The sequence below is a fragment of the Anolis carolinensis genome, chromosome 3 (genome assembly GCF_035594765.1).
Source record: "Anolis carolinensis isolate JA03-04 chromosome 3, rAnoCar3.1.pri, whole genome shotgun sequence".
NCBI lineage: Eukaryota > Metazoa > Chordata > Lepidosauria > Squamata > Dactyloidae > Anolis > Anolis carolinensis.
Genome location: NC_085843.1, coordinates 269,593,250 through 269,605,373, shown reverse-complemented (window position 1 = coordinate 269,605,373; position 12,124 = coordinate 269,593,250). Strand labels below are relative to the sequence as shown.

The 12,124-nt window shown below is 39.8% G+C and overlaps 1 protein-coding gene across 2 annotated transcripts in view; it reads left to right on the top strand.

Moving 5' to 3' along the window:
* Positions 1-12,124, top strand: part of pld1 (phospholipase D1) — a 152,495-nt gene that overhangs the window by 85,331 nt on the left and 55,040 nt on the right. For both annotated transcript variants that reach the window (XM_008106028.3, XM_008106027.3), the window contains exons 5-8: positions 390-498; positions 1,894-1,959; positions 7,934-7,992; positions 9,901-9,993. In XM_008106028.3, coding sequence (XP_008104235.1) covers positions 390-498; positions 1,894-1,959; positions 7,934-7,992; positions 9,901-9,993 — 327 coding nt within the window. The remainder of the gene's footprint in view (positions 1-389; positions 499-1,893; positions 1,960-7,933; positions 7,993-9,900; positions 9,994-12,124) is intronic.

Genomic DNA, 12,124 nt, shown 5'->3' with positions numbered 1-12,124 from the left:
GGTGGCTTCCATGACAGTGGACAGCTGAATCTGTTCAGTGTTTAATTTGAACTTGAAAAGGGCTACCCAGGATGATGAATGAGAGGTATAATTTAGAGCCATCACTGAGATTAAAGGTAAAGAATTGTTGTGAAAGTGGCATCTGATAAGAAGGAATTGTAACTGGCCTCTGGAACCTTCAGTTAGGTAGGAGAAGGAACATTTGAGTTGTGCGCACAATTTACTTCCATATGTGCTTAAATGGCTTCTGTTGATCACTGCCATAGCAGAAGAATTCCTAACTTCCTAACAATAAGAAATTGAGATTTGGACGAGGTCCCTGCCTTCCCTTTCCTATGTTTCACTGCTTGAAACCTCTCACCTCACAATGTGAATGTTACCTTTTTCAGGCACACAGTCCGAAGGCAGACTGTCAAGAGGGGAGAAGCAAGGCAAATGCCAAGCTTACCCCGCACCTCTGACAACATGGTTAGAGAAGAACACCTCTCCAGCAGAAGGGTGAGCATCCTTCCTCTTAGTGATCATCTCTACAACATATTTTTACTGACTTGTTTGGGTGTTTGAAGCCTGGTTTAGCAAACTACAATATGGTATACAGCACCCAAATTGACAGTTATTAGTTACTATTCTTTCAATTAATCAGCTGCACAAATAGCTTTTGGAAAGGCAAGGGCATGGGGTAGGAAGACTGATTTAACTCAGGAACGAGGTAAAAGAGTGAATCAGAATAAGTGGTTCTTAGCCTTTTGCATCCTGCTGTGGTCCCAGTTCAGAGCAGGTCCTTCCAAACCCTTCATTTGCATTGGATGAAGTGTCCCATTGTCTCTTAGGTTAGATTTTTGCCCTTGCAATGAGGATCACATCACTTCTTTATACATACATATGTCTTGCTCGGTCTGTCATCCACTTGACAATTTATAATTGAATGTGTGAACTGATTTTGATAGTCATTGTAATTGCTTTATTCTGTTTTGTTTTGGGCATCGCCCCATGTTAGCCACCCCGAGTCCTTTCGGGGAGATGGTGGCAGGACAGAAAAATAAAGTATTATTATTTTATTATGACACAGCAAACAAGATAGATATGCTGGATTTCATATCACAAAATCACAAGTCGAACATTTCCCAAGTGTCTAGGACTGTGTGATGTATTTTCGGATGATGCGTGCAGATCCTAGTAGGGTGGCCTTTTGCAGTTGGCAGATCGTGATTATTTATTATTATTATTATTATTATTATTATTATTATTATTCAGTTACAAAGCATTGCTATCTGAATCCTTATGAAACTACTTCATATGTGGAAAGATGAGTATGTATACTGACCTAATCCACTATCCTGTAAATAGTTTAACCTCTTTTGCACTTCCCATCCTATGCACCTTTGAGCCTAGCAGGGAGAAAGAAGAAGGTGGCATAAGCCTTCATACACCTAAGTCTATTTCATTAAATACATCTGATGATGAAGAAAAAACCTATTTCTCTCAATTAGTCTACAAAATCCTTTTGCATACTGATCCAGACAATTATGGCTATGTTTTTGAGTTTCCATCCTAATTGGTCAATTCTTATTTTATTTATTTATTGGGAGGGGGGCATTCTGAAAAATTGAAATGCCCATAATAGGGCTTAGCGCAGTTAGCACTAAAAGCTTTCAGCTAAAATATGGTGGTATTTTTTATTCATCTTTTGGACCTACCCCACCATTGAATTGCTCCTCCAAGAATATATCTGAAATGGAAATCAAATAAGTTCCCATTCTTGAAACACAAAGATGTTAGTGTTGCTATCATTGACTGCAATGTTTGTTCTTTTCTGATTCTTAATGATTGAATAATAGCCCACATAAATAATGCACACAAGATTTGAGCTTCTTGGCTTTATTTTCTTTGCAGAAACAACTGGAAGATTACTTAACAAACCTCTTAAAAATGCCCCTATATAGGAACTATCATGGAACGGTAAGTTTAAAAACTGCACCCTTAGTCCCAAATGGAACTGAATTGAACTGAATTACTTTGGTCCACTTAATTGGGTGATTTTCTCCCAAGATCACAGCAACTACAGAATCACTTGGACTACCACATGCTTATATTCCCACAGAACTATAGAACAGTAACATTAAAAGTTATTCAAAGGCCATCTAGTTCATCCTTGCCAGTTCAGAAAATGAGTAGCTAAATGACTGGCAACAATTCGACCTTGGTTTAAAAATCTTTAATGAAATAAATTCCATCACCTTCTGAACTAGTCTGTTCTACTGTTGTTGTTTTGTGTGTGTGTGTGTGTGTGTGTGTGTGTGTGTGTGTGTGTGTGTGTCAGGAGTGACTTGAGAAACTGCAAATCACTTCTGGTGTGAGAGAATTGGCTGTCTGCAAGGACGTTGCCCAGGGGACACATGGATGTCTTGATGTTTTACCATCCTTGTGGGAAGCTTCTCTCATGTCCCCGCATGGGGAGATGGAGCTGATAGGAGGGAGCTTATCCGCGCTCTCCCCGGGTTGGATTCAAACCAGCAACCTTCAGGTCAGCAACCCAACCTTCAAGTCATCAGTCCTGCCAGCACAAGGGTTTAATGCACCCTGCCATCGGGGACTCCTTAATTCCACTGTTGAACAGCTATTATTTTCAGGACGTTCTCCCTAATTATTTCATTCCAAAATCCTTTTGTATAATTTCAGTGTGTTGGTTCTGTTTTCTGGAGAACCAATAACCATATTTCTTCTGTCTTTCACAGGACAGCCTGCATTGCCTCTCCTGGAAATTTCCAGGAGTTTCAGTTCATCATGGGTCCTTTTATTCTACACAATTATAGCATTATGGTTCCATATTAACTATCATGGTTCCATCCTGTGGAAATCCAGTCACTAGTACTCTGGGAAGCTGTCTGGCTGAGAATGCTAAATACTCCTCCTTAAACTTATACTTAACTCCACATTCTATAGGATGTTGCCGTGGAAGTTAAAATGGAATGATATCACTATAATTCTGCAGTGTGAAAGACCTCATTTTAATTGGTTACAGGCTCTCCCTGCACAGATGTATAATAATATAATTACCTTCTGTTCATGAAAGTGGTATTATGCCAACTTGGCAGTCATAAATGTTGAGTCATCGGGGAATGTATTAATGCACAAACCGGCATGTGTAAAATACGTATTTTAAGTATGCTGCCACACACACACACACACACACACACACACACACACACACACACATGGTCTTGTCTCCATCTGGCAGTGCCCTTAGAGAGAGAGTGGAATTTTTCTTTCATATAACTTAATAGGGTTAGTGTCTTTCAAAGGTTGGAAAAAAATACTTATAGAGTCATAAAGTCATCAAGTTGGAAGAAACCACATGGGACATCCAGTCCAACCCTGTGCTATGCAGGAAAATACAATCAAAATACCTGACAGATGATCATCCAAAGTCTGCATGAAAGCCACCAAAGAAGTAGCTTCCACCACACTCCGAGGCAGAGAGTTTCATCGTTGAACAGCTCTTACAGTCAGGAAGTTCTTCCTAATGTTCAAGTGGAATCTCCTTTCATGTACTTTGAACCCATTGCTCCGAGTCCTAGTTTCCAGGGCAGCAAAAAGCAAGCCTGCTCCCTATTTGTTGACATCCTTTCAGATATTTATACATGGTGATCATGTGTCCTCTCAGCCTTCTGTTCTGCAAGTTAAACAGACCCAGCTCTTTTAGACGCTCCTCATAGGGCAAGGTCTCTAGACCTTTGATCATTTCACTTGCCCTCCTCTGGACACCTTCCAGCTTGTCAATATGCCTTTTAAAATGTGGTGCCCAGAATTGGACACAGTATTGCAGGTGAGGTCTAACCAAGGCAGAATAGAGAGGCACTATGAATTCCCTTGATCTAGACACTATACTCCTTTTGATGCAGCTCAAAATCCCATTCACTTTTTTTCCTGCTGCATCACACTGATGGCTCATTTGTTGTCCATGAAATCTCTAGGATCTTTTTCACATACCTGTTGTTGAGTCAGGCATCACCCATCCTGTATCTATGTATTTTCTTTTTTTTTCTGCCTAAGCATAGTATATTACATTTCTCCAATTCATTTTGTTAGTTTTGGCTCAACTCTCTAATCTGTTAATGTCATTTTGAATTCTGGTCCTGTAGTTTTAGCTATCTCTCTGAATTTGGCATCATCTGTAAACTTGATAAACATGCCCTCTAAACCTTCAAGTTATTAATAACAATGGTGAACAGTACTGGGCCAAGACCAAACTCTGCGGCACTTCACTAGTCACTTATTTCCAGGATGAATAGGCACCATTGGTGAGCACCCTTTGGGTTCGGTGGCTGAACATTTTGGACCACACCTTGTAAAATCAGCTAGCCAGAATATTTAGTGTCTTTGATAGCTCAAGACTTATGGGAGTCGTGTTCCAGAAATGTTTCCAAACTGCTTTTGCTAGAAGAAAGAAATCAAAGCACTCGGAATAATTATTTTCTGGGCCAATGTTTAAATGTCTCTGTAAACTTGAAACAGGCCAGCACTTGCTTACAAAAAGGGTGACAAGAGTACATATGCAATGGGCCCTCCACATTATCTTGGCACAGAAATGCAATCTGGTCCTAAGCATTTTAGAGAACGGATACTCAACTTGTATTGGTTGGTGCTGCTGTTTTGGCTGTTATTTCTTCCTTCATTGAATCATATGATGAACAGTCTCACAAGATTAGGCTTCTTGATGATATTGGATCATTTCTAATCTTCCCTCGGTTATGCCTTAAAGGAATCTGAATTGCATAGTCTTCAGACACAAAAGGGCCTAGGGGTTTATCTGAAGCTAACACCTGTCACTTGGCTGTTCACATTTCATCCCACACTGTTCACCCCACTTTGGCCAGTGCTTTCCTTTTGGTACAAGAATAGACCTTGATATTGGAATTTTCACATTCCACTATTTCATAGCAAGGCTATTATTGACCCAGGTTACTAAGTGAACTGAATGGGATATTGAGCTTCTTTGAGGACAGCTGGGAGAGTGTGAAATTTCAAATGAAGATGTGAAACTTGTTGTTATCTTGTTAGTTTGGTTTCCTTGATGTACTATTGCTGGCTTTCGTTTAAGTTTGTTATTTGCTTATTTTATTTATATACTACTTTCAATATCATATCACAAAAGTTAGGAAGTTATAATATTAAAACAAAGTGAGATTAAACACAATTTTAAAAGCAGTTAAGTACAAATTAAGATAACAATGCTAGGAAGCTATAACCCCAAGTTTGCAAGTTGTAGTGCTGTTGATAATAGGGTGACTTGGTGGTGTCTAATTCATGGTGTCAGAGTTGACTTGATAACAATTAATAATGATGACGGTGAAGATATAAATATAGTAATGTAGTATTCACTCATTAAACATCATGTTCTTAGTTGCCAAAGTTGTACCTTGGGTATACCTTAAGATAGCAGGGAGTCAGTAGAAAGGAATTCCACCTCACTTCTCCATGTGGCACCCACAACATTGTCTTTAATGATGGCAGAATTAAGAGAAGGGCACTCCCAAGACACTTGAAAAAGTTGGGCACACATATGAAATAATGTTTTCAGATATTCTGTATCCCCTGAAATAGAGTTTATAGGCCATAACCAGTGCTTTGGATTCTACCCAGAAACAGACTAACAAGGCTGCAGACTTTCTACATCAGCTGTTCTCAACCATCTTCAGCATTTTTTATTAATTGGAGTCTCCAAAGTGTCTTTAAAAACAGATAGATGTGTCACAGCACCCAAATGAGATGTTACCAAGGTACATATCATTGTGGCCATATCAGACATCTCTAGGAGTGTGTGTAAGTGATGCACTAATTTTTAGTGTAAACCTATACTCTCATACATATACATCATTCAGGAGGGTCTTATTTTTTTTAGTGGCCCTGCAAGTCCCATCCTATCTGTTGATGGCTGGGGTCCAGCATGATGAAGATCTCAAGGAGATGCCTCCCTTCTCTTAAAGCCCACTCCAGAAATCTCCTCACTATTTGTTCATTCTCCACTTTGCAGAGAAACCCTATCTTACATCTGATCACAGAGGTTCCCCTGGAACCATTAATTTTTCCCACTGGGAGAACAAGCATCCATACCCTTAGTCAGTGGACTCCTTGATATTCCTAGGGATGCTGGCTCTGTTTGTATCTCATCATTGGTGGAGATCCATGTGGGCACCCCTAATTGTAGATCCAGGCTTTTGGCCTGTGCTTCCAGGATATGCTGGCTCTCAGCCAGTGCTCCTAAAAGACTTTAATTTCAGAGAGAAAAAGACATGACAACCTGAAGACGTTTCATATGGTTTGGAGAGGGGCCTATTTTGTTAGTACAGTATACTATTTTGTTAGTATGGTATAAGCCATGTATCCACAGAATCCGTATATATAGTTCCACTTATCTGTGGTTTTGCCTATTCATTTAAGACAAGGTATAATTATACAAGGTACAATTATACAAGGTATAATTGCTTCTCAATACATCCATCATTAATCCCATTGAAAATAATAGGATTCACATATCCACATAAAGTCCAGGAATGTATTCCCTTCAGATAGTGGGGTCATACCATACATATTCTACTTGTTGGTTCATGTCCCCTTTGTGATCTGCTATTACTCCCCCCCTCCTCGAATTGCAAGACACTTCCCAGGATCTGTCCTTGACTTCTTTATTTGTGCAGTGCTTTTGATTGAAAGTATGTATGCGTGTGTTTGAGAGAGAGACACACAAAGTGACTGACAGAGGGGGGAGTGAGATGTGAAATGGGTATCTTGAGTTTGAGAGCACAATGAAAGGTACATGCCTCTAGCTGTTATTATGCAAATAGCTCAATTCATGTAAACAAGGATTATGAAACAGCCAACACTTTTCTGCATCACCCCCTCTGAAAAAATATTGTATTCTCACCTCCCAAACTGCAATGCCTACTCTTCTAACAGAAAGGCAACAAAGTGAATTTTATGCAGAGTTTGGGGAAAATAGCTTTAGGCCATTCTTGAGTTGGATACCCAGAATCTCAGCGCATATCCTCTCCTCTTTAGTGCTCAGGGCAAGGGGAGGACTCTCAGGGTGAGAGAAGTGTCTTGAAAAGTGTTTGATCATGTTTTCCTAGACTGGGTAATTCTGCTTTTAATGACATATTCTTTGCATTGATGGCAGATACTGAAAGTATTGTGGTTCGGGACATAATTAGGGCCAGTTCTCTGTGGTAACCCAAAGACTCGTCTATGGAATTCAGGTTTTGGTGCTGTAATATCAGGCCCAGGATAGTTCAAACCTAGCAACAGTGATCTTGGGAGTTGTGCTTTAAAACTCTTTCAAGCTTCTGCTCTGTGTATATGGCGGCACACCAGTGAGATAGCTACTAATTCCAGTTGATGGACTAAGGCTCATGCTGAATTTTAAGGCTGATGTATTTACATTTTGTTTTGAAAAGGCTTCTTTTTCAAAGAACTATTTGTGAACCTACACACAATCCGGTGATCCTGGTATATAGCAAAGCACTGCCCATTTTTGGTGAAAAGAGAACATAAATCAGAGGTATGCTTATGCAGAAGGTCCCAGATTCAGTCCCTTCCTCTACATAAAATAATTAGGTAATCCGTAACAGAAAACTCTGTCAGTCATAGGAAACAGTACTGAACAAGATGGGACCAGGCAAAAAAGGCTTCCCTTTGTCCCTATTGAATGCTTGAAATGTATGGATGGCACTGCCAGTATGGCCCAGACTTGGCTGTAATCAGCATTCAAATAATATAAGATGCATTCTCTCCTGATGTTCTCACCTCTCAACGTCTGAGGATGCCTGCCATAGATGTGGGCAAAACGTCAGGAGAGAATACTTCTGGAACATGGCCATACAGCCCGGAAAACATACAACAACCCCAATATAAGATGTATTTTGTTACTTTTCAGATGGAATTCATCGGTGTAAGCCAACTGTCATTTATCCCTGATCTTGGACCAAAGGGCATGTAAGTTAATATTTTTGTAACAAAGAATCCTTGGGGGAAAGTTCAAGTCCTTCCTAATTGTGATATAAGCCTAATGTCTTGCATTAAAAGGGGAATCGTGTTCCTACAGCAAAAATCACCTGGGCGAGCAACTAGTGAGCTTTCAGATGTTTTCAGGCTGCAACCCTCATGCAGAACTCTGAAAAGTTGTATTTTGGACTTCAAATACCAGAATTCCCTCATCCAGAGGGTACCTTTTCCAAGCTGTGCTCCCATTATCCTTTTCATTAGCTGCAGGACCTAGAGCAGATGAGAGATGCAGTGCAGCAATATTTAGAAAACTACTCCTGCTTCAAACTGGAGGTCATGGTAAATCCTTGATAAGAGAAGTGGATGGAGAGCTGTCCTATAAGGCAATCCAGGTTCATAAGTCTGGTGTGCAGCAGAGAATCATAGAATCATAGAATCATAGAATAGTAGAGTTGGAAGAGACCTCAAGGGCCATCTAGTCCAACCCCCCGCTAAGAAGCAGGAAATCGCATTCAAAGCACCCCCGACAGATGGCCATCCAGCCTCTGCTTAAAAGCTTCCAAAGAAGGAGCCTCCACCACATTCCGGGGGAGAGAGTTCCACTGCCGAACAGCCCTCACAGTGAGGAAGTTCTTCCTGATGTTCAGGTGGAATCTCCTTTCCTGTAGTTTGAAGCCATTGTTCCGTGTCCTAGTCTGCAGGGCAGCAGAAAATAAGCTTGCTCCCTCCTCCCTATGACTTCCCCTCACATATTTGTACATGGCTATCATGTCTCCTCTCAGCCTTCTCTTCAGAGCAGATAGTGAAAACATCAGAGCAAGTAAACACAGAAAGGTCTTCAGGGTAAGAAACTGGCATAGGTTGGACACAAATTTACTGTCTTGTAGCATAGTCCAAAGTCTGATTGCTGGAAGAGAAAGGAAAGTTACTAGCTTTATTCAGCCAGGCTCTGCTGCCATGCCTTTAACAGCATCTTGATTTACAGCAGTGGGTAGATGACCACATTTATATCCATGCTGTGAAAACAGCAGCAGCTGATTCTTGCAGATCTTCTCATTATTCTAGACACAGCAGGAGGAGATAGGTGGAAAGTTAGCAACCCTGTGTGTAAGTCATATAAGGGAAAGGAAAAACAGGATCAAAGAAAAAAAATCCCATAAGACATACATGGTTTTAAAAAGATCTTCAAATGCTCAAAAGAAAGGAGGATTCAGCCAAGCCCACAAAAGGTCTTAATCAGGCAGCATCTGATGCCCTACATCTCTCAGATCTAAACATGTTTGTTCTGAGATGAGCTTGGCAGAGTTCAGGGAGTCCTGCTGCCTGCTGAATGTGCTTTAGATGACTGTTTTCCAGTTTTTTTTTCTGATTTGTATATTCTTCTACGTTATGTATCAGTCCTGGTTAATTTCCTGCTTTGCAATGCATCTCCATATTAGGGTTTTATTTTGAAATGCAAAAATTGAAGGGAAATTGCCTACGATATTCTGTTCCAAGGTTGTCTGTGCTATTCAGCCTAACAGTGTGAACCTATGCAAGTTTTCCTGAACAAGTAAACTCCCAGGTGGGCAACCCGTGGGCCTGTTGTAGCTTTCTTCAAGTTGAACTTTGGCTGTCCCTTAACCCTATGTAGCAGAACCCCAATGATAAGGGATGATGGGAGTTCCAATCCAACAACATCCAAAGGGCAGCATGTTTCCAACTCATTTTAAAGGATTGCATTACTGTTACCTTTGGGAAATGGGGATGAACTTCAAGTTAATTCGTTCATGATCAAAATTTGTTTTTGAAACTTCAATAGTGAGCAAGTCTTGAGCTCCTATATCTCCATGGCATCTTCCTACCTGTTTCCAGGAGCTTGCTAAAGTGACATTTACTTTCTCCTTCCTTTATTTTCAGAGAGGGTATGATCATGAAAAGGTCTGGGGGTCACAGAATCCCTGGCTTGAATTGCTGTGGGCAAGGAAGACTTTGCTACCGATGGTCCAAAAGGTATCTTTATGGATATTCCCCTTTACAGCTTTTAATTCAGAATTGTTCTCTGAGTTTTGTGCTGAACATATTGACAGCAAGACCTGCTGATGCTTTCATAAGCTGCAGGTTCCACAAATAATTCATGATCTGCAACAGCTGCCCTATGTGTATTGAGGAGGAGCTCTTTGCAGGGGCAAGACCGGTAATAGTACTACCATATAATTTTTGAAATAGGAGTCTGAATCTGGAAACAAACAGAACTATATTACATTCAATGCAAATTCCCATGTGTATTTAGTTCCATAAGTTCTTTCTCTGGAAACAATTTTTAGTTTGCTTCATTGACCAGATGTTGATACTCTGCTCCTTTCTAATTCGCTAAATGGCCAATATCTCTATTTTGGGGATACTTTTACTCCCGACAGAGGTCCAAGTACAGAAAGTGTATTGTAAAGCAAACACATGATCCTGTTGCATGGATAGGATGTGAAATAGAGGGGAAATCTATCCAACTTTCCAGATACTGTTAAATTGCAGTCCTGCAGCATCACTATGATTAGTAATGCTGGTAGCTGCATCCACATCATCCTCATCCCTGTTCTATAACAAGATTAATGTGATAAACCAGAAAGGAATAAAAAAGTTAACTGATATATATGTCCAGCTATAGCTTCACAAACAAGAGTCAATGTTAGAACAGCAATGCTTAGCTGAATAATTCATTATATTAATCAATACAAAGCTATTGGTGTGTGTGTGTGTATGTATGTGTGTGTGTGTGTGTGTGTGTGTGTGTGTGTGTGTGTGTATATATATATATATATATATATATATATATATATATATATATATTAAAAGAAACATTTAAAAAGACACATTCAGTTATGTGTTATAGTTTAAAAAGTTGACTTCTACTTTAGAGCTATGACTGGTTTTCCCCAGTTTTTCTAGCACAATATATTCATTACCTCTTTCCTGCCACCTGCTTTTCACTGATGTACGCTTTGCCCCAGAAGTAGCAGATACCACATGTGAATACCTTGTAAAAAACAAAGATCTTAAACTATTTAGATGATATTGTTTAGCACCTTGGGTAGATTTTTCAGCCAAACCAGATCAAAATCCAAACTGGATTTATCGCCATCCCAATAATGGAAGCCATTCTAACAATCTGCCACAGTTTCAACTCAAAACAGATTTATTAGGCTGGAAATCCCATTTAACTCAAATTGTAGGCTTCTGACTAGATATGTTTAGGATTATGGTTCTGTTTCAACCTTTTCCTATTTCAACAACACAGTTGTCATGTGTCTACTTTTTTCCTTCTCCAATTGTGGAAATGTCTCTCTTTGTGTGCTAGAAACAAATGTGAAAAAGCCTTTGCGGCAGTTTAGTAAATGTGCATTGTGGTCCCCTGCGTTATTGTCCTTGTTGAGAAACATAAGACTTGTCCTGAAGAATTTCACAAAAGCCTAATTCATTTTACAAGACAAACATGATGCAGAAATTTTGCCTTTGACTTATTAGGAAAGTTCACATTACACTAAAATCATTGTTCCCACTGAGCAGATTTGTCACATCCAGATAGTATTCCTGATGACCTCAGTTGCGTTTTTGCATGTTCTGGAACATTGTGTGTGAAGTGCCATGCAAATTGCTTTTGTCTGGCCTCATAAATGGAGAAGAATATGTAGAATGGCTCTGATGCCACTAAATCTGCATTTACATATGTAACGTCTAAACTGATCTTGGTTGTAACCATAGGGTAGTGACTAAAGGATGTTAAGGTGGTACTAGTCTTCATGATCTGGAGAATAACTTAGGTCCCACCTACACTGCCATATAAAATACAGATTATCTGCTTTGAACTGGGTTATATGGCAGTGTAGACTCATGTAATCCAGTTCAAAGATGATAATGTAGATTATCTGCTTTGTGCCACTGGGGGCTCCAGGTAGATGGTTAAGACACTAGCGTGGTACCTACTCCTCAATCAAATGCTTCCTTTCCAAGAATAGGATTTTGCAAAACGTGTATTACATGCACGCATACCTAAAAAGTATAAATAACTTTAAAGTGAAAAGGAATTCTCCTCCCTTTTTCTCCCACGGTGCTTGGAAGTCTGTGCTGAACGTACAAAAAACTGCAT